The sequence below is a fragment of the Streptopelia decaocto genome, assembly GCF_964273445.1.
Source record: "Streptopelia decaocto genome assembly, chromosome: 1".
NCBI lineage: Eukaryota > Metazoa > Chordata > Aves > Columbiformes > Columbidae > Streptopelia > Streptopelia decaocto.
The window spans coordinates 15,208,191-15,232,043 of NC_138663.1; the positions used below are offsets into that span (position 1 = coordinate 15,208,191).

General features: G+C 39.7%; 1 protein-coding gene across 14 annotated transcripts in view; it reads right to left on the bottom strand.

Annotated features, from left to right (window-relative positions):
* ATXN7L1 (ataxin 7 like 1) overlaps positions 1-23,853 on the bottom strand; it is a 115,514-nt gene that overhangs the window by 18,381 nt on the left and 73,280 nt on the right. For 5 of the 14 annotated variants that reach the window (XM_082068768.1, XM_082068761.1, XM_082068767.1 and 2 more), the window contains 4 exons: positions 16,621-16,843; positions 6,698-6,981; positions 1,771-1,853; positions 662-918 (listed from right to left, as the gene is read on the bottom strand). In XM_082068768.1, coding sequence (XP_081924894.1) covers positions 662-918; positions 1,771-1,853; positions 6,698-6,981; positions 16,621-16,843 — 847 coding nt within the window. Of the gene's footprint in view, positions 1-661; positions 919-1,770; positions 1,854-6,697; positions 6,982-8,404; positions 8,738-16,620; positions 16,844-21,838; positions 22,457-22,512; positions 22,527-22,625; positions 22,750-22,989; positions 23,138-23,416; positions 23,712-23,853 lie in introns of those variants that run through there. The other 9 variants (XM_082068772.1, XM_082068774.1, XM_082068773.1 and 6 more) reach the window with 9 other exon arrangements.

Here is a 23,853-nt window from a genome sequence, read left to right on the forward strand (position 1 = left end):
GAAACAAAGCATATGGGAACTTTACCAGAGGGCAAGTAGAATTCAGTAGATCCAATATATCATGCCAGTTTTTCTAAAGAGATGTCTTTAGTTTGCATTGTTTTTCCGAAGACTGTTTTTGTGCTTTACAAGAAAAATCTTCAAGATGAGGCAAGATACGTTATGGGTAGTTTCAAATCAATCGTTTTAAGAACTAGCTGCTTACATTGTCATTTACAGTAAACTACACCTTTTTTTACAAGACGTTCCATTATAGTAACTGGTCAAGTATTTGGAGAGAAAAATTCTACATAAATGTACAGAATTTCACCACTGGTACCTACCCTGGTTCACATAAATAGACTTTTATTCCCCAAAGTGTCAGAATGACTCGAACGTAAACTTTCCTAATTATTACTGACTATTTTAGCAGAAAAAATGCAGTTAGTCTGAGATTCCAATCAGAGGATGGACACAACTCCTTACCCCATTCCCAGTCAAATCACAGGCTACTATGGACAGATTTAGGTTAATACAAACATAGTCTACTCTTACATTAGTTTGTTTTATCATGCAATAGCTCAGATAAATACCAAATGTTTATAAAATAAGCTGTATGGAAGACTATGACATTCCTCACAGCACCTTCAGAATGCAGCACCGCAACTGGAGAATCGCTTACCTTGGAAGTACGGAATTTGGTGGTCTGGATTTTGCAGGAGATGTTACTTTAGATTCTTGGCCAGAGTTCACTGAAGATCCGGACAGGGAGTCTGGTGCTGGTGTGGGCTGGCTCTGAAAGCTTTCCCTTGCAGACGGTGGATGCTCTTTGTCTTTTGCAACTTCTTTTTCCCTGGATCGAGCTTTGTGTTCAGCTAGAAGGATGTCAAACTGTTTTTTACGGCCTGGAACTGCTCGTCGATGATTAAGTGAATGAGTCTAAAAATAGGGTGGTTAAAAAGCATTTGTGTGTGCATGACATTGTTTATGAGTCCTCTATACTTCCGATACACCACAACTCTCAAAGATACAATCTACTTCAAACAACTTTAGCCACAGTTATGGAAATAAAGCTGTTATTCCACATTTTCTTTGACAATTTATGAAGCAATTCTTAAGAAATGCCAACATCAAGGCTAAAATTACTTTCTGCAGCAATTTTCATATAACAGAGTCTATTGACTTACCTTTTCCAAAGCAGAAAATATAATTTCAATAAGTTTAAAATATTAAGAAATAACATCATTGTAGCTCTTAAATTACAATGAAAAATTGATTTCACTGGACTGAAAAATGTTAATACAATTTAAAGCAAATTTAACTGATTATCTCTACTGACAAGCAGCACATACACGTACAAATGTTCATTATAAATGTCTTACATTGCTGCTACTTTTTGACACGAGACATTACTATCGCAAGGGCAGCCTCCAAGTAATGTAGTATACAAAAATCATGTTAATTTTTTACTAAAGATCGACTACACTTCAACATTGTTGCATACAGGAACCAAAAAGGAGCATTTAAAATAACATTTGCGCTTCAACATGAAACATCAATGCTTTTTGCATAACAAAATGACAGAAAAAAAATCTTTTCAGAAATATCAGTGGAATAATGCAGATGCTCTGACTCAAAGAAACAGAATTACTCAAAAGAATTACCTGAAGACAGCGTCTGAATACCATACCCATTGTCTGTTAGACAGGAGCAGGTATGACCTCTCAAACTACTGTGGTAGGATTTAAACTATAACAAAGCATCTGATATTTTATCTTCTAAGAAAAATACCTTGCAGGTGAGCGATCTTGTGCAAGGTTTCTTTGTTTCAGGATCCAGAACTCCACAGTGTTTATTTGGGTCAAATTCTCTTTCTGTTTCATGGAGGGGGGGGAGAAAACAAAAATATATATTATTACAGAAATTTTAACCAGAGTAGCTATAATTTTTGCCTGATAGTAGCTAATTCAACCAGGCTCAACCCGAACCACTGCTCCCAACCCCAGCACCCCATAACAGCGGGATGTGCAGCACTCGCGGTTCTGCCTTTTTTTGTCCTTAGGTGTTTCAAGCTATTCAGAGCGGGATTTCAAGCACAGACTTCATAGCAATAAGTCTGTTTACAGAGCTGTGCTCGACAGAGTGGCCCAAACACAGGACCAAGCCAAATACCTCCAAGTTCAGCTCCCTCTATAACGCCGGCATTTGCACATCCAGCTTCTGAGCTGGGCTGAGACACATACAGACTGAATATCACAAGCTCTCTGAGCAACATTTCTTTGACACACTCGGAAACTCTGTAAAACAACCCGTGGTATCTCAAAAGTAGATGCAAGATTACCAGTGGCATTTTAAAAACAAAATTTATCTAAATCTGTCCCCTAAACCTGTACAAAAATAACATGTATGTTAGTTCTTATTTCACTAAGTGAAGGGAAGCATGGAGTTTCAAGTTTGCAGAAAAAAAGGCATTTACATGAGTTCTACTCATGGTTAACATTAAAAGTTCATTAATATTTAATATGCTGTATTTGCATATTTCATATTAATGAATATTTTAGTATTTATATACCACAGATAGCATCACCTCCTTTAGGTTATGTTCACATAATCTTAGGGTTTTCACTAGAGTGCTTTAACAAAACTAGGGACATACACTTTTTAGTTTGTGCCACCAAAAATTCTACCATTATGTTTACACACCTTGACATCCTATGTTTTAACTGGCAGACGGGTTTGCTTTTGTTTGACAGTGGAACGTAAACCACTTGCCAAAGCCTATTTTAACTATACAGCAGCATTACGTTCAGGTATAATAAACATCCTCTACTCAAATACAACATTTAATCTGAGGATCTGAAAATTCTTTATAAACAAACAAATCAGAGCTAGGATGCAGACGGCATTCACAGCCACCTTACAGTGTTACGGCAGCATCGCAGCAAGAACAGCTGGAAGAAGAGACGTGAGGCCAAGTAGCCTGTTAGACAGCAATTGTCAGCCACAATTACTGCCAGCTTTATGTACTCTGCTATATGGACTTATACAATGATAAACCCAACGTTAAATAGTTATACTATCAACCTATTAGCAGAGACATACCAAAAAGTGAGCCTGGAAAAAACAGCTGGCACCGGGTTTTTGTGTGAAATCTCCGAAGGGACGGAAATCTGTCACAAGGAGTTTCTGTGGCCTTCAGAGCACAACAGAAACAGAAAAGGAACTGTGCCTGACTAAAGGTCATAAACATTTTTTTCTACGTAATGGATGAAAACACATGTTCATGAACTAAAGGAGTTAATTACTCCTGTTTTTCCCATGTATGGCATTTCTATCACAATTTCCTGAATCCCTTGTCTAAAAACTTTCAATGAAAATGTTAAAAAACCCAAACAAAATAGACTATATGGACTTATAAATACACCTTCAAATGAAGAATCCTGAGGGCAATCATAAGGCTGTGGAATGGGTTCTCAAAGTCACCAAGTGAGGACTGTTTTGAGCCAACAGGAAAACATAAAATACTTCAAAAATCAGAAGTGCTCCCTTTGGGAACATCCAGATTGCTACTTGTCAGTAAGTGTCCCGACCAAAAAAGACTCGTGGGACTGATTATAGCAAAGCCAGTTTTCAGAAAACCATATAGAGGTAAAAATCAGCAGAATGAATTACAGTCAGAAAAAGTGGAAGCCTACACCATCTACCGAACAACAAAATTACATGTTTTCCCTGAGAAAGAGAAAACATTAAACAAACAGGAAACCGCTTCTCCGGGCTGAAACGTGCGCGGCTGCTCCAGAGCAACCACAGCCAGCCAGTTGCCAGCTACACAGGCCTGGTTTGGGCAACGCATTAAATGAAGATTATCACCTTCTTATCAATAACGAAATGCAGCTTCTCGCTACCTCAGTATTAGGAGCTGTGTAGCTTGAGAAGCCCATGGCTTTTGTGCACAGGCACATCTTGAGAAACCTGCTTCTCTAGAACAGATTGCACTTCTTTGTGTTTGGTGGGTGCAGTGAAGACGCACTATGACCTCGCTGCAAGAAGAGGAATGGCCAAAACTGAAGCATCTCAAACTCCTGTTTGCAACACAACTGATACTCCTGGTGTAAACTAGACACCTCCAGTCTTTAACTTCACCTCAAAAAGGTCAAGAACTAAGGAAGATTTAGGAGAAAAATAGTTTTTTTGCAGCTTGCTACTAGGGAACACTGATCCACTTGTGCTGGGCAGGTACACACTGTCTTTTGTGGTTCCACGAGCTGTTTCCTCTCTCAGCAGTGACAGTGCTCCTGAAAAGAGGGCAGGTTCATTCATCACCCAAACAAGCACTGACTCTCAGCAAAGGAAATACACAAACTTCACCACAGACAGCGAAATGGTATGAAAGAGAGTGCAGGTTGCTAAAAAGGAAAAAAAAAACAAATGTAAACTGGCCAGAGCTATTAAGGAGCTTCAAAAATTAACAGCTGTACAGTTCCACAGCAGCAGACTCAGGGAAACCTAAATCCCCTAACCACTGTCTCATGCTTTTAACGTTAAATGAATGAAATTTATGGCGTATCTAGAATAATCATCTCATTGACCTTCCCAGATCTGTTTCTCAGCCTTTGCATAGTTCTGTATAATAATGGAGAGGAATCCATCACAGTGACACACAACCTACAGGCAATTAATCTCCAGTGCTCTCAGGACTTCTATTTGCATCACTGCTAAATGATTGTGTTGCTGCACCCATACACGAGGCATCAGAAGCAAGACTGAGCGGATTCTCAATCTGATGACAGAGGAGTTTTTTAAAAAGTATAAATTCTGTGGATTTGTTAACCATATAAAAGTAAATGAATGCCCATCAGAGAACTCAAACAGTCCTGTGCACCATCCCAGCCTATTTGGAAATCTCCCCAGCGAAGCGTTCCCCAGCCTGGGAGACACTGCAAGGGACAGCTGGGACACAACAGCGATGGAGTCTCCTCCACAGCAAAAGCGAGCGTGCTGAAGGAAGGAAGGCCCTACAGAAACCATTCTCCTTTGTCAACACATTTCAGCAGCATATGTACAAAAAAAGGTGCAAGTATCACCTGCCCTGCGGTGGTATGAGGTGACATAAGGAAAGCAAGTATCTCAAGATGCATCAGTTTCAATTGCCAAGTAGGAATTTAGAATTCATTAGCTAAATCAAGCGGCTAAACCACTAAAGGAAATAATAGTTTAAAAGAAAAAAAATATAGTTTTTCTTATTAGCATAACAAATTGGATCTTAGCAAGCGAAATGTAAGGTTTAAAAGCCTAATCAGCTACTTTCTCTAAATATTTTTTTCATTTTGTGTAACACTACCATGAACAAGGGTTCTGTTTTCTTAGATGCCCCCTTCAACTAGTTAAGAAAGCAATCAGTGTTCTGAATGCGTTGAGGCAATGGCATTGTTCCATACCCCACACAGCCCCAGCAAACACCTCGTGCTGGTCTGGAATCAAGCCAAGGTGGCAGCACCACAGGCCAGCTGCCAAATTTGAGGAAACAAAAAAAAATAAACCCGATATTCAGTCAAAAAGTCGGGCACACTCATTAAGTGAAAATGAAATTATTTCTCTTGTACAACTTACACTTGGTTCATAACTAGTGCACGTTTAGAAACCATGTGAACTTTCTGCCAAACGGACAATCTAATGTGGATCACGCTGCCATGAGCAAAATTAGCCTTTCAGTACACACAAGAAGTTCCTGCCCAAATCACAAAGTACTGCCAGCTGATGAATAGACTCTGCACAGCTTCTGAAGCCGTAAACTTGAGTCAGTTACTTTTGTTAAGAAAGAAAAAATAAAAACCTCAAAACACTTCTATTTCCTTTCATACAGAATAAAAATATGTTTTCAAGCTTTAAGGGGCAAATTCTCTACTCGCTGCCCAACAGCTGGCGTGGAAACTCCCTGGAAAATAATTCTTACTCCCAACGGATGGCAACCTTTGGAAGGCTGCCCTTCCACAATGAGGCGTTCTGTGCTTTGGTGGCAGATTTGCACAGGGACCGACATCCTCAGCTCTGCCCACGGCCACCCAGGGCACTTCCACAGTCACGGCCGCTCCCTCAATCCCACCTTCCCGGCTTCCCGAGACGGATCCAGATCCCCACGCCACAAATGTCTTCACTCGTCTGAGTCACAAGGGGGAGAGGGGTGGAGGGGAATGACAACTTTGAAGGCTTGCCAAGCACTGCCCGGACCTTCTGAGAATTTTCTGTTATTTAAAACTAAGAAAGAAGAATATTTCAATAACCATGACTTGGTGGATAATGAAATATATTAAACCTCAACTGTTCGACTTGATCATGACTACCCTAAAGTCACTCCACCAAGGCACCTTTTGTTGTAAACACCCAACATATAAAATGGCTTGAGGAAGACTTCTGCCTTTGTGTTTTAATGAACTTACTTCCTTAAAAAATGATACATGGCCTGTTGACCAGATGAGAAATGCATTAAACACTCTATCATTTCAAGCTAAACAAAATGTGTACTTTGAAAATACTTTACACATGCTAAGAATGTGAAAGCTTTCTTTGTCATATATGTAAACTGGCATCTTCCAGATTAAAAAACAAACCAACCAACCAAAACCAGGCTACAACATTTTATTAGGACATTTTTTGAGCTCTAGAAATATTAATGAAGAAAGACGGACTACATCAAATGGTGAACTACAACATCACTCACCTGAAAGTCTTTTGTAAGGCTTGTTACTGCTTTTAGTGCCATTTTGGTGTTTCTTGTCTATCGATGGAGCTAGAATTCCTTTGCCGTTCAGAATCTTTTCTGGTGATGGTGGCACTGACTTGGATGTCAAACCAGATTTGACCAAAGTTGGAGCAGGTATGGTGGAGGAAGAGGCCGAGGAAGAGGTGATGGTGGTAGTGGTTGCAGAATTCATTTTAACGTTGGCACCATCTGCCTTCACCAGGTTAGGAATTTTCTCTAGACTGACTACTGGAACAGGAACGCTGCAAAACCAAAGAAACATCTTGAAGTTGTATTTTCTGTACCAAAGATTCCCTTCCACAGATACAAAAACTTCGATGCAATTAACACAATAACTTCAGATTAGACTAGAATGAAATACTTAGAACCATTATTGCCTATTTTTGTTCAATCAAATGTTTACAAAACCAGGCACTTGTAAAGCCTGGCAATGTAGAAAATTATGAAAATGAACCTTTGTGGGGTTTTTTAAGATCCTTCCCGTGCTATTAATAAACAAAATAAGTCATTGGCACTAAGCAAAAGATACCGCCTTACATATGTGGTCTCATGCCTTTAACACAAGCACCTACCAGGTATGTGTACACAGTACTAAACTCACCATGATAATGAAGTAGTTTGCTAACACTATTGATATATTGAAACAAACACAAAAATAATTATTTTGCTCACAAGTGTCTGAATGACATAAAAGTTCTGGAAACCAGGAGAAAAGAGATTTTAAGCATAGAAATCCTAACAGCAGGCCCTTAAAAAGTATTAAAATCCTTGATGAATTGAGCATTACTAAAATGTATTTTTCGTAAAATCTTGTGAACATAAAAATAAAAATTCACAATATAATTATTAGCTTAGTTGTCCCTTTTCAAAATAAAGCTTGCGGTAACTACTCCTGATTAGTTAAGTGACACAAACATTACCTTCTCAATTTGGCAGCAAAAAAGATTAAGACAAGTCATTTTCAATTCCATTATTTTAACATTTTTGTCTCCTGTGTGCACAAGGAAATAAACCAGCAACAGTAGCTGCTTCTTACCTACCCAACAACTCCAAAATTGTGTGTCTTGTGACTACCAATTAGTACACAATACATAAATGATATACCCCTCCTTACTGAGACAAACCCAGCGAGAAAACACTAATTGATTAAACTAAATTATCAGAACTTTAAGCCCAGGTTTCACTGGAGGTTGCAAATGAAAACCTCTCACTTGTTCAGTTCTTCCCATTCACCGCCTGAAGAGCTGATCTTGCCAAACAGCCGACTATCTGCCTTGGAAGCAAATTCACACAGGGATCATGCAAAAACGACAATTTTTGGACTATCACTCATACTGAGCAAATGAAAGAAACACAAGTTTCCTTAAATACCAATGCAATGGCGATGTTTAAAAGGTAAAACGAATTTCTCTAAAAGCAGGAGAGTCTCCTAAACAGTATTCCTATCTCTCCCTTTATCAATTGCACAGAACTAAGTTAACATCCCTAATTCTAATCCCCAGCACAAAGGTAACAGTCGAGGAGGCTGTTCACATAGAAAATACTTCTTAAAACTTCGGGATTCTTTAATCTATTATTATCTTAAAGGTTTAACTTGATGTACATGTTTGAAGATAAAATGAAACATGTATAAAGAGTGTGAAATTACTCCTTAGGAAACCGTACTCCAAGAACAGTGTGTTCTCGCAGGTCACCGCAGCAGTTCCGCCTGGCAGCGCGGAGCTTCTACAAGTGCATCACTCAAGTGACGTCTGCTGAACCCAGCACCGCTGTTAAATGAGCAGCTATTCTGAAGTCCAGGGCCGTGTGCCAGTGCAGGTAACAGGGTTTCTTGCCAGAGGCCACGCTGGTGTCAGTGCCCCAGGACAGGCAACGTTTGCCCCTCTGCGCATCACTGTACAGTTTGGGGCTTCCCCCATTCACAAGTCTCACATCATTTCCATCTTTTGTGTCTGGAAAATGTCACCTTCTCGGCATTCCTCCCACGGAAGGAACGGTTAGCAGGTGCAGAGTTTCTACAATCAGAGAAAGAGGCCTTTGTGATGGATTCTCCGTGGGACACCCTTTGGAAAGGTCGGAAGCGGGGCCCAAAATAACTCCAGTCTTGACGCTCCTGTGGTTCTGCAAACCTCTGTTTGCCCATAGCTGCGGAGGATGATAAACAGCAAGGGCAGCATGTGTGGCTTGGGGGGACTCTCCCACGCTGGAAAGTTGTTTGCCTTTGTTCTAAGGGTATTTTAACACACAACAATGTAGAAACTTTGATATAAACAATATCTATATAAAACTAAAAACATCTAGACACCAAGACATATTCTTGAGCTGGAATTAAATTATATGAAACTTCTGTATCCTATGGTACCATAAATACAGCAGTCAGCCTGTCAGAAGACAGATCCGTCTGCAGCGAAAGGTGGAGCGCTGGCCAGTAATTAAACAGAAAAAATTAACTGACTCACAAAGCCAGAATTGCATGAAGTATTTCAATGACAGTGCAAACATGAAGCTACAGGAAAGAAGATTCGATCCTCTGTCTACTTTTCAAACATTCTCTGAACTTATTAAGCTAAATGACAGACAGAAATTATAACAACTCAAGGTAGGAATTATTTTTTTTCCTTTTAAACAGATGACAATTACATTTCCTGAAAATATAAGATGTATTTACTCTAGATCAAGTAGTTTTACTATATAAAACTATGTAAAAACATACAAACAAGTCTTCCTGCTCGGTTTCTAACACCTATCTTAATTCAAAGCATCGATACAAAGTGAAGGGGTCAAGGGTATTTTCTGGTCTTGTGGCAAAAGACGGTTAAATGGAAGTTTCTGCCTTTTGCAACGCTCAGAACCTCAAACAGCGGGGCACACACAGATGGATCACTGTGATAATCAACAATGCCCAGGGGAGGGAACTCAGTTTTGTTACAGATCAACCAGTCAACTTTCATTATGCGTTTCATTGCGATGCAGAAAAAACCCCAACAAACTCCAGTATGTGAAGACACACAATCTACAGGAATTATTTGAGATTTTAGAAGCTACAATAGATAATTTATTTTTTTTTTAGCTCTAAGTGTGTACTGCATTCAATAGTAACGAAGTCTTGCTTCATCTTAGCATAACGCATAAAGATGAATCAATAACCAAAAGGCAAATTGCAGGCTGCACATGACTGGTGACCATGGTCTGCTACTAAGGACTAAAAAGGTAAATAAATCACAAATCCTTATATGTATATTTCACAGTTAAAGAGAGTTCTTTTCCCAAACTGAGTTGAGTGAAAATTGAGGATTTCTTCTAAAAGTTTGTTGGAAAGATGTAAAACAGGCCCTTAGTCTTATTTACTATATTTTAAAAAGAATTTTTGAATTAAGAGCCTGTTTAGATTCATTAAAGACAACTGGTGAAAGGGACACTTAGAAAAGCAACATGCAACAAATAAAAAAACCCAGGAAAAGCACATGATAATCACTAAAAATGAGAAAAATACGAGTAGACATTTGCCAAAGACGGGCAAGAAAAATCTGTATTCAGTAAAGGCAAGTTTACTTTTTTTTAAAAGCAATTCTAATAATAATAGCAGTGTGTTCCTAAAGGGCAGTAAAATAGTTATTAGCGATGCAAAAATTACAGAAATGTTCAGTATTTCTTCAGTACCAAGAAGGAAGCAGGACAATGCTCTCCAATCAGATAAAAATGGTTTTTTATTCCCTTGGTAAGTGTAAAGTGCCAGCTGAAAAATCATGATTTTTTTTTACATAAGCAAATGTGGATAATATGGCCAGCAGTCCCAAAAGAGCTGGAGAGATGTTTGGTCTCAGTGTATTAATTTCTAATTGAACCTTCGAATATTTGGCAACTTGGTGAAGCCAGCCGAGTGCTGCTGTTGCATCCACACTGAAAACCCAAATGTCTTGGAAGAAATAATGGAAAAACTAATAAAAAATAAACTGATAAACAAGTAGTTCATGTGGTTTTGCTGAAAATCAGATCTTGGAAAAGAAATTTGGTTTTACTGTTTGATGAGGTTACCAGTTAAGCTGACAAAGATAACTGTGAAAATGCTACGACTTTTTATAAAACACAGATAAAACCAGTTTAAAAGCAAATATTAAGCAACATAAAATTTAAAACTAGTTTTTTAGAGATTTATGATTCAATAAGGGTGCTTGCTAGGAGGACTTTCTAGCCATCATTACCAAGTCTGACATGATCGAAAACTTCACTGGTCTTAAGAAAAAAGTATAAGACTATTGGTGATAACATTTGGTGATGGAATCAGGATTGAGGGAAACTAAATTATGAAGAGATGAAGGCAGTTGTAAAAAGTAGCATAGAGTGTTTTGGTAAAGGTCATTAATTCAAAAAGATATTTTATTATAAGCAAAGTTACACATGAAATAACAAACTATGCAGTCTGCAGTGAGATATGGGGAAAAACATACTGGAAAATAATTACAAAAATATTTAGTGGTCACAGTGGATAAGCAATATGAGCTTATATTGTACTGTTGTGTTTATATTAAAAAAGGGATATGGCAAATAAGACTAAGGAGCAAACTGAGTTTTCTCAAGTCCTTGGTTTTACTGATACTGCAATATGGGGTCCAGCATTGCTGACCAGTGGCCCCATGGCAATGTTGATGAATTAGAAGGGAACTAGAAAAAGGCTACAAAAGTATCACATGGCTACACAAAGTGCCTGATCATGACAGGCTGCAAAAGCTCATTCTCTTTGTCAGATAAGTGATTTCCTTCTGCTTCCTCACGTTCTTGGTCAGGCAGTTGGACTAGAAGATCATTGTAGGTCCCTTCTGACTGAAACAGTCCAGTCTAGTCTAACAACTCCTGCAGCAGAACCTGCGGCAAACTCCTGAAACAAGACTGAATTTCCCTCCTAAGTATCTTGTAGCAATTCTTTTTATTTCCAAGCCATTGCTTGTCACTGTCATTCCCAAGCAAGAAAAATAACTGTAGTGTGTCACAACACTCCTCACACGTGTAGCTCCTTATTACCTCTGTTTTCCCTTCCTCAGGCTTTTAAAAATTATTTTTCTTTGCTGTTACGTAATTTGGCTGGTTTTACTTTTTTTTTTTGGTTACTCATAACTACATTAATTTTAAAATCTCAGCCACTGACTCAACTCTTTTCAAATTTGGGAGAAAAGCAGTTCACAAACATTTAAAACCATAAAACATTGTTCTATTCTACATTGCTAGGGTTGCCTCTACAATGTAACAAAGTATTTGTGATTTTGTGGTTAGAATATGTGGCCCAAATTAACTCTGCTGAATTTTGTTTCCAATTCCATGCAGCATTAGGAATATCCTTAAATCTTCACCAGCTTCACCTTCTCAACCTCAGTATGAAAAATTTCCTCACACAAAGAAATAAAGACTAAGAGATGATTAAAAAATACCTCTTGAAAAGTGACATGATAAATTTTAAATTATTACCCATAGGTATAACTTTGTGATCCTATTTCTGTTTACAGAAAGACTGTCAGTTTTCCACATGTTAATGAAAACCACATCATTTCCATCTCATTGTCAGAACTTCTGGCAGGCCATGGCTAATCCTCACAGAGGAAGATCAAGGACAATTGCTTCAGCTGGTGCCACAGGGCCAGCTTACTTTAACACTTTACCCCAGGGCTACATTTATACAGTCCTAAAATTACACTTGGCCCTTTGAAGGCAACTGTGAGGCTGATGTGGCCCCTGGTGAGGGTGAGTTTGACGGCCCTGCTTTACCCCTGCTCAGGATCACGGGTGGGTGGAAATGAACACCTGTTGCATCACAGCACCCAGATCCCCCAGGGCAGCGCTCAGAAGCGGCGCTGGGGCACGGCAAGAGAAGCGGCATAAAGGGTAAGTATCTGGGGTATCCTTATTCATTATGATTTTTTGTTGTTATTACTACTAACCATCTTACTCTGCCTTTTTATCTCTATTTTCTACCCTTTTGCCTCTTACTATCTCAACTGCAACCTTCAGGAAACGACGGCTGGCATTTATCCCGTGCACAGAGCAGTGGTGCTCCAGCACCGCTCCATTCTCTGAGCACTGCTGTATTAATAGCAATGATGTTAGAGAGATACAGGGAGAAAATCAGAGCTGGCAGATATTTCTGTATGATGGATTCACAATAATCCTTCACATTCCAGCTACAAGAAGGGAAGTATTAAAACAGCAGCTACAAAAATGAAGCAATTCCAGATCTCTTTCATCTGATCGTTCTGGTCACGTTTTTTAAAACATTATCTGAGGAGCAACCCGAACCTCTGCAGCGCCTCTCAGAACAACACAGGATGTGAAGAGGAGAAAGAGCTGCTCAGTCAGTGTTTTAGATGATGACTCAACCAAAACTACAATGAATTAAACAGTGGAAGAGTTGCATCTCCACGCAGGCAGGCACGACAACAGACAGGTCCCCTGGGCCACGCTGTTGCAGGAGCCATTGCTGAAATACCACTGCTAATCGCACCAGCTAAAATTTAGAAGAGATGCTGTGTGAAAGAATCAGGGAAGCGCAACAAAGGTTATTCCAGGTCTGGAAAGCGATCATTACAAGTGGTACAATTCCCGAATTAAGCTAATTTGGTAACTGACTGGATGAACCTCTGTCAAGTATTTGTAGCAGGAAACTACAATGTAACAGAACACAGCACTGAATAATTGGAGCTTCTGAGGATGATAAACCACGACACACTTGGATACAGGATTAATCCTATTTGCATTTTTGAGACAAACGTATATGTGTCAATTATTTCTTTCTAGAAGATAAGTGGGTGAAATTCTATGGCTTTTGCAGAGAGCTGAATGGAAGATATAATCTTATCTTAAAAATAAATTTTACAAACAATTTGTCCTTTAGGAAAATCAGACCTGCTGAATATTTTCTAGAATTCTAAATAAAAACAAAATCCACTAATAAATAGGAACAAACACTTTCTGCCATAACAGCTTCCAGCTCTCTATAACCTGTGATGATTATCTGACTGATTTTGTTCTTTAACAAGTCACGTTATGCAAGGCACGTAACACTAAATTTTGAGAGACACACTGATCTCTACTTCAGACTGTTCATTATTCATTACGTGATGACTACAATATCTTTAACTGCTATATGCCTCGTTTTTCCCCAGTGGTAAACAAAACCACAGTACTGTCTCCCAGAGGAGCTGTAAGAACTGGGTAATTCAGAGGTACAACTACCAACGCTCACTGCCAAAGTATTAACAGGGCAGCACAACAGCTTTAAACAGCTAAAACTATCTTGTTAATCATCAGTAAACGCTTGGGATGTTCCCACTAAAAGGAAAAGGGATTGGTGGAAATGCTCAGTTATTTTGTTCCCTTCCAGCTTTTACTGACTGACAGAATGCCATCTGTTGCCAGAACGGAAGATACTGTTTATAGTCAGTATGCTGAGATGCAACTTGCTGTCTGTAACACTAGGACGAGAAACAAGTTTATAGTTAAGAGTGTTAATACTCTAAAGTCCTTTCTGCTTTTCTTTTAATTAGACTTAAAAAAAATCACTCTCCTATAAAATTCCTCTCCAGCTTCTAGAAGAAAAGGTCACTATTCAGTCAAGAATACTTTTTAAAAATAGTAAATGAGGCACTTACACATTAACTAGAATAGCCTCTATCTCATCTGTGTGTATGGGTGTGAGTAATGTAAACATCCGTATTTTCTGTTTTCAGATTTATACACCAAAGTTGTCCAGAATGCTCATTGTACTTATAGAGATGGCGGGTTCAGATTTATAGGAAGATCAGATTTTGATCACGTTTGTCCCAGTGCATGGTAAATTCTACAGCTAGGCAGAAGCTGCTGTCTTTGAAATCACACAAACTACTGCATGTTTCAGGCAGAAAACATGAGCTTTTATATTACTTTAACATAATTTGAGTTTATAGTTTTTCTCATGGGTGAATGGTTTGCACTAGATTATTTACTGCTTTAAGGCAGTTATGTCCAGACACCCTACCTAAAATTATGACATTCTTATGCCAAATATTACATATAAAAGGGAAGGATCTTTACATGCTAAGCAGATAAAACTTAAGAAAAAGGAAGTCGTACTATCTCAAGTTCACAGACACAGAACTAGGGCCAAGGAGATGGACTCGCAAGAGCAGCCTGTGCAGAACGAGGGACTGAACCCAGATCCCGAGTCACCAACCTGGTGATCTCATCACAAATCATCTTTTCTATAGATAACTTAAGACCAAATAGTTTCTTAAGGGATAAAATAGTGACCCAGTTCTGCTCTCGTTTACATTTTTGCAACTTGGCTGCTGTCGTTGCAGTCACGGGAGGATGGGCCTGCAAGTCTCAAAGCCTATATGTGTATATATATCACAGTACATGATGTAAGACTCTCCCAAAATAGTGAGTTTTGCAGCCAAGAATTTTCTTCTGTCTTCTTATAAGGTATCAAACATTATCAAAACACAGAATGAGCTCCAAGAGCAGCTGCAGTTGAAGATAAATGACTATAACCAGTAAGTTTTCATGAATATCAGTTAAGCAAATATTAAGAACTCTGCAAAAAATTACCCGGCTGGTTAAAAGCATCAGTTTTAATGGCTGATACTGCAATGGAAGATGGACCCTAAAGATAGCAAACTGGGTCAATATCACACTTGCTATATGCATCTTACAAAAGCAGACATTTGGCAGAACATCAGAGAAGTAACCCCGTTCTTTTTCCTCTTCCTATATATATTTTTTCCTTTTTCAAATTTAAAAACATTCCAATTTCCTCCCTTAGAAAATGTAGAGGCTTAAACTGTAAACTTAGATGAGAATATGGAATTTTTTTAATGATTATGAAATATACATATAATTGTAGAATAATTTAGGTTGGAAAAGACCTTTAAGATCATCAAGTTCAACCATTAACCTGACACTGCAAAATCCACCTCCAAACCATGTCCCTAAGAACCTCATTTACACATCTTTTAAACACCTCCAGGGATGGTGACTCCACCACTTCCCTGGGCAGCCTGTTCCAATGACTGACAACCCTTTCATCGAAGAATTTTTTCCTGATATCCAATCTGAACCTCCCCTGGCACAACTTGAGGCCATCTCCTCTTGTCCTGTCACTTGTTACCTGGGACAAGAGACCAACCCCCTCCATGCTACACCCTCCTTTCAGGTAGTTGTAGACAGAGATAAGGTCTCCCCTCAGCCTCCTGTTCTCCAGGCTGAACAGCCCCAGTTCCCTCAGCTGCTCCTCATCAGACTTGTGCTCCAGGCCCCTCACCAGTGTCATTGCTCTTTGGACATGCTCCAGCACCTCAATGTCTTTTTTGTCATGAGGGACCCAAAACTGACACCAGGATTCCAGGTGAGGCCTCACCAGTGCTGAGTACAGTGGCACAATCACTTCTCTGTTCCTGCTGGCCACACTATTCCTGATACAAGCCAGGATGCTGTTGGCCTTCTTGGCCACCTGGGCACACTGCTGGCTCATGTTCAGCTGCTGTCAATCAACACCCCCAGGTCCTTTTCCCCCAGGCACTTTCCAGGCACTCTTCCCTGAGCCTGTAGCGCTGCCTGGGGTTGTTGTGACCCAAGTGCAGGACCCGGCACTTGGCCTTGTTGAACTTCATACAATTGGGCTCAGCCCAATGATCCAGCTGCTCCAGATCCCTCTGTATGGTCTTTCTACCCTCCAGCAGATCAACACTCCCACCCAACTTGGTGTCATCTGCAAACTTACTGAGGGTGCACTCAATACCCTTGTCCAGATCATTGATGAAGAGATTAAACAGAACTGGCCCCCATACTAGAACACAAAGATACTTGCTATTTTTTTTAACACAAACATCTTTGGTAACTATTATTTTGGTACTTACCATGGTTTATCCCGTGGTACTTTTGAAGGAAAGACTGTGTGCTGTTTGCTACTGGAGGTAAGTAGATTGTCTTTGGGCGTTTTGAATGGCTTTGAGTTGCTGCTGACAGGGTTATGACCGCTGATACAGGATTTCGGTTTCATCTGTACTAGGGATGTCCTGGAATTGCAGGCTGGAGAAGCTGGAGAAGGGGAAGGTTTACACATTGAACCGTGTCTTCGTTCTGTAATGGAAAAATAATAAGCTTTACAACACTTCATAGGCTTAAAGAAAAAAAAGAAGTCGTGAAAGAGGAAATTGTTCCTAGTTACAATGATTTCATCACTCAGAAGAACACCAGTTCATTACTGCTGTGAATGTAATCAAGCCACATGATAATTAAACAAAATCAACTCGTGTGGAGCTCTGAAAAATGTAAAATCTAGTAAAATAAATGCTAATAATCTCCCACAAAATTTCATCAAGAAACCTCAAACCATTTTTTAAGCAATAAGCAACCACCAGCAGCTGTGTGAGGTACTCCCAGCTCTTTCACCTGAAGAAGAAATAGTATGTAACAATAGCTCAGATGAGCCAGTGAAATACTCTGTGACAGACATGAGATTGCTCCTATAATGATTTATGAAGAATTCATGTGACCTGGTTATTGGGCAGTTTACATTATGACTACTTTATTTCAAGTTTAATGTGAAGCTGTAAGGAAAATAACTGGAAGACTGAGAAACAGAAAAAGGTCTGCTGCTCCCAGCCCTTCCAGAGAGGCAGGCTCTGCCTGGTTCATAGCTTGGAGGTTACCTCCAAGCACCAATCAAGGTAAAAGCTTGTTTTTGTCCACACAGAGCAAATGGCAAGTGCAAAAAAGCAGGAAGTTTTTATATCAGTTACAAACATTGCGTCTAGAGGTCAGGCCCTTGTGTGAGCACTGTTCACACTCACACAAGAGACCTCTCAAGCACTGCAACAGGAGAACAGGCTGCAGGACAGACAGACTTCAGCAAAATTATTTAGGTCTGGTTATTATTAGTATTTACTAATATCTAAATGTCCTGTCTCTGATATTGTTAAATAAAAGTATTATTTTAAGAAGGTATTTAGCCTTTCTTTACAAATTATATACTTCTCCAGGGGAGAATTGCTAGTGCTGGGCCAGCCAGCCAACCACAGCATACTGCAAACAACAGGCCTGGTGCTGTGAACTGAAATACAAAATATTACAAGAGACAGGAGATGTTTTTTGCTGAGAGGTGCTACAAATCCTTAACAGTCCTGTCGCCATTTGTGGGAACACCCTCTCCCCAGCCCCTTCAGCCCGCGACACGGGCGGGCTGGCAAGAGGAGTTTCCCAGCCAGCAGGACCGTGCTCGGCAGCAGCGACTCTGGCACCGAGAGCGGGGACCGGCCGGGTACCCCTGTCCTGACACAGTAACCAAACACAGCAAGCGTAACGTAATTATAGACCGACAACTTTGGACAAGCTGGAGTTTCTCCTTCAACGTGCAGCTATCTTTCCTCATCTGAAGCCTGCAGCACTTGACTTGAAGAATCCAAGCATCGCCCCATCAGCCACGGGCAGGTTAAGGAAGCAGCAGCGACCTGCTGCTGCGAGGGAAGGTTTTGTCTTTACATCATCAACCCTGCACTCACTAGTTCGATGTTTCAAGGAGAAGTAAGAAAAAATTTCCCACAGGGAATCAAAACGTGGCAATTTGTCTGGTGTTCTCACAAGAAAAAACTTCCCAGCAGCAGAAGGATTCAGCCATGATTAATTTGCAATAGGTGAATACATCAACAACAAAGATAAATGCTTAAAAAAAATATTAAAGAATATACCAAACTGTTTCTATTAGATCTCCAATGACTACATAAGGCATTTTCTATTAAAGATTAAGCACTTCCATATATTCATATTCACAGCTTTAATTACAAATGCTGAAATTCCCTCCAGATTCTCCTGCAACTGAAGAAAAAAGCACTCTTAATTTTTTTAAAATACAATAAGTAGATCCCCTGACCTAAATGCCACCTGTCATTTCCCAGTCTTCATCCTCACACACACCCCAGTGTGCAGCCTCTGCCTTCAAAAGTCCTTTGCAGGATGCAGTTTAGTTACATTCATTTCAACTCAAATTTGTGGCAACAACCATGTAAGCTGTGCATCTGCCTCCGAAATGCAGAGTGCCACTCACGCAGTATTTATTTTGTTAAATAATAGTTATTGTTTCAAGATTCACCAACCTCCTCGGCAACTACTTCATCAATTTAAATTAGCTTAATAAAAATTTGCAACTCTCCCATTAATTACTTGAGGACTGATGAAAAGGAACTGCTGTTTAACCAACAAAACCAAGCTGTATATAAAGTGAAACTTTGGAAAAAACATTATTTCCATACATGATTTATATAAATTCAGGATTAATTACTCCAATCTTCACCAGAGCTCTAGGTTTTCTCAAGATCGACTGCCTTCTAGTAAACTGTGTCTTCAATATAATCCTTATGGATATATTTGGAAGTGAAATACACTACTCTGTTATTAAAATTAATCTTCCGGAAAGACGGACATTCAAGATACTGACCATCTAAAATTATATTTGAAAGTCATCTAAGTATCACATGCCATAGCAAGTTATTTTTCAACAGTCTCTTTACACTGGGTTTTCAGTCAAGCTAAACGTTTGGTGCTTTTCCCTAGACAATTTGATCAAGTTATTAATTTCCAAGAGCAAATCAGTACATTAACTTTGGATTTTTCACTTTGACATAGAGAATGGTGGAAGAGGCACTGCTGTCATATGACAACACAATAAAGTGCATCCCACTATTTTACATAAATGTTTACTTAAAAGATAGGGAAGGAAAAGATTACAAAATTATTAATTTGATCTGAGCGTGTCAGATTGCTGATCGTTCTTGTGATCAGAACCAACTGCTATATTGGGCACTTCCTTTTACCTCCTCAAACTCCCCTCTTCCCCCAGAACATGGCTACAGAAACTCTTCCACAGTTTAGACAGACTCTCATACATATTTGAGAATTATCAGCATCACCCAGTTTCTCTCGAAATTTCCTAGAAGCTAAATGGAAATTTTGACCAGTGCGAAGTCACACGGGAGGAAGAACATAGACAGCCAGTGCCACACAACCACTGCTGTGCTCAGACACTGCTCGCACGGGTAAAATCTGCACGTCTACTCTATGAGTGAACATCGCTTCAGTGGCAGCGGGAGCAGGTAGGTGACACCTTGCAGGTAGGGCCGCAGGGGACAGCTGGAGGAGTAATCCCGCCAAGGAGGCAGAAAACCACCATCTGAGCCGGGCAAGCGCGGCTGCAGGAGGCTGGACTTGCCCAAGCATGAAACCTCATAAACAAATCTCGATGGTGGGGACATAAATCATAACTAAATATTGACATATTCCTTCTCGAGAACTATTAGGTTGCTTCTCGCTTCCTCCTTCCTTACTACGTATGTGGTAATAAGTTTCAAAGAGAAACAGTGGGAATATACAAGAAAGCAAGAAGGCATCAGCTGCTAAAAAGAACTGCTTAAACTGCTTAAACCAGTGCAGTGGTGCTCCTCTATCAGAGTTCCCTGGTCACACAATTTTCTTCAATATTTCTACCAATTTGACTAATCAAATTTTATATATATAGAAGGAATTACACACAATATAGAAATCTACTGTTATACAGCCTATGTAATACATCGATTTATGAATAAAAGATATTTCCACATCGAATAGTTGTTATAATATTAGAAATTCACACAGTAACACATTCGGGAGACAACCAGCCATCTGTGTAAGAATTTCTACAGTTCAAGTGTAGACAGATTAGCTCTAGCAGGGCAGGTGAACTCGCACACACGCAGCTGCGGACATGGCTGTCCCTGTTTACATACAGCAGTGGCCTAGTCACTGGACATGAACAAACATCAAGGAGAATTAAAATTTTGCCCCTAAAAAATGAAAAAAACCTGCAAGACAACTAGAAAACCAGTTATCACTCATAAGATACTAACCTAAATTCTACATGCATTTCAGTTTCTGCAGAGCCTGCAGTGCTGTGAATGCGTGCTCAAACTTAAAATACGAAAGAGAACTCTTCCAACTCATTTAAATATTTCCAAATGGACATTTACACTGCACATAAATAACAACACGTATTCTGTTTAGTTTCTAAATACCAGTTGCTGTCAAATCCAAGTGCAGAGAGAGCACAATCAAAGTTCCAATCCTCTTTACCGCAGTAATCCTGCTGCAACCTCTCAGCTGTCTCAGCGCAGCCACTGCAGCAAGTGACAAGCAACATGTGACTTCTGCTGTCAAACAGTTAATGTATTAATGACATTAATCCTGAAAGAAAGTTTAACACTCTTGCACTGAATTAACTGCGCTTTCTAAAGAATCAATTCCAGATCAATATCTGTTACTTTTTCTAGTTAGTGGCAAGAGTCTAAAAGCCCAGAGCTATATATTGTCCGAATGTGCATTGCAAACTCTGCACCAGTAGCATTGCGAACGATCTTAAACTATTCCAGGAGATTCTCCATGTCCTATGGAAACATGGATATAGTCCAACTTTCTCAGCCAAATCTGAATTGTTTGTAGATGTGAAGTCCTTATGTTGTTGGAGACTTAGCAGTCTCTGAATCACCAGAGCTTCTCTCCCATGCCCTGTTACTCCATTTCTAATCCTCTTTTCTGCATCCTACACAATGCAACCCCCTACCTTTCCCAAAAGCTCTGCTGCAGCTGCCAAAGTCCTCTAGGTCTGCCTTTGAATCTGTAATTCCACGGGATCCTCTCTGATGGGTCACCAGGGAATACTGGCAGCTGTTTTGCAGGAAACACCACATCTCCTTCTAATCATAAGCAAAAAAGCAAAGCAATAGAGAGGCAACATGAGCTCCACAGCCACAAACAAAGCGTGTGGGAAAAAGAGGCAAACCCACGTTCTGAGTAGAAAGCCTTTTCTCAACTTTTTGCCTCAACTCTCTCACACAAGATCGAGCGCTCGGCCCACAGCAAACCTTGCAGACGACAACACAACAGTAAACATGTTGCCAGCAAAATACGCCAACCGTACATTTCCAGGTGGATTGCAGCAGTTTTGTACCCAAAAAAGATCCTTATATGATTCTGAAACTGCAGATTATCTTAATTTGGACTACAAACAGAAAATATTTTTTAGTATATGCCACATACATCCATTCTTACCCAAGATGCGCCACTCAAAATTGATCAAATCAAGTGAAGAGTTTTGCGTACAGTTAGTGTCTTCTCCATCGGTGAGACACAGAAGGGTGCAAAGGAAAAAAAGCCATGATGCAGCCTGAATGTAGACAAAGATGTGCCTTTGGTCTTTCAGCATTTTTTTGTAGGTAGTTAAAACAACAACAACAAAAAATCCCTCTGACGTTGTCAGAAGAGAGACACGAGAACTTTGTCAGCACCAGTCATTTTGAAACATTACTCTCCTTCAGCACGATCTGACTTCCTGCATACAAGAGGCCTAAAGCAAAAATCCATTTTAGGTTGACCCACAAATAACTCAGAGACCCCGTGTTATGGATTACAGCTTGGCATTACATTTAGTAAAAACAAAATATAATTGCTAAAACCAAGAAAGGTAAGAAAGTTATTTGCTGTTAGTAAACATCACAGAATAATAGAACTCCTTTTAAGCTTGTGTTCACCACAGTCGAGTTCACAGCCCTTTTTCTTAAAACAGCATAAACTAATTTATCTGACTGCTCCGAACACGATATGAATACTGTTTGTTATTACCCATTTACAATATTTAAGCACATGGTAATGAAATTTAGTATCTCATCCACAACGTGATTCTGTTCCAGTAACGTATCGGTCTTGTTGATTAAGATGTTACTTACTGCGACTCCATACACCACCTATGCACAAATTACAGTTTTTCTATTTACAGCATATCCTGAGGTGTTTTGCAGCACAGCCCTTTACTGTGCAAAGTTGAGCAATGTATACTTACTTACAATTTCAGTAAATGAAACCTGCCACCTTGTACTGATCCCAGTTCAAAGTTTGCAAATGTACTTGGCATTCATTCTAATAAAACTAACCCAGAAAAAGACCCACACATGCCCGAAAAGCAACAGCCAGCAACCAGAAAACTGAACAACTAGACTGCTTGCAGAAATGTGTCATCCTGCAGTAACTGGCAGCTGGTTCATAACAAGAGTTCATAAACACCTTGTAAGCACTTTCATTTTGCAGCCACAATCTGAAAAAAACTAAAAAAAAAAAGCCCAGTACGTGAGATTAAGCAAAAATAAACTTCGATTTGATGCCAGCAAACGACAGCATAACATTGCAAGACCGAAAGATAACTTTACCAGCTTTTTTGACAAAACACTATTCCGAGTCCAGCTGAAAAAGTTTGGAAATAATATCCGCAAACCGTTCCACCCTTCTTGCGCTGCGCACTGGAAAGGAAACAGCACAGTCGGTTTCATTTTGATACTTCTTGTAAACTGACAAAGGAAATAAACTGCCAGCTCAAACCCTCCGACTGATCCGCTGCATAAAACGCAGCTCGACAATCGCAAGCTTCATTCCAGGTCAAATGACATAATTGGGAAATTATCAAGCGCTAAAATAACCACCGTTCTGCTGGTGTTTATTTACAATAAACACAAGCTTCGCTTTCTGACACAAACCCGCTAAAACAAATCTCATTTCACAAAGTCTACAAGTGAGTAGGATCAGCAAAATTATGCAAAACATCCTGCTAGAAGAAGAAATGTAAACTGAGCCACTTACAGAGAGGAGCAGGCTGCCAACTTAATCTGATTCTACGACGACTGTAAACATGTACTTTTGGAACGTGAAACGATTCACATTGCCACAGATGCCGTCACAGAAACACAGCAACGTGATTAGGTATTCTGCACACGGTAAAAAAGCAGGCAGATGACCTGCCGCAGCAAATACCAGATCAGCGCTCGCACACACCAACTGTTTTGACTACAGGCACTTGTTAAGCACCAAGTTTCAGGTCCTACCAGTTGGACACCAGAACTGATCCTGTGCCAAGAACAACAAGCGCTGAAAACGGCTGCAGGGGTTTTTTTTTTTTCCTTTTTTGTTTTTTTTTAAAGGATTGTTGATACAACTCAAGTAACTGCAGAAATGAACCCGAGTCCAAAACTAAAAGCAGTAAAAAACACAAGTGCATATTTAGAGGAAGACACTGCCTT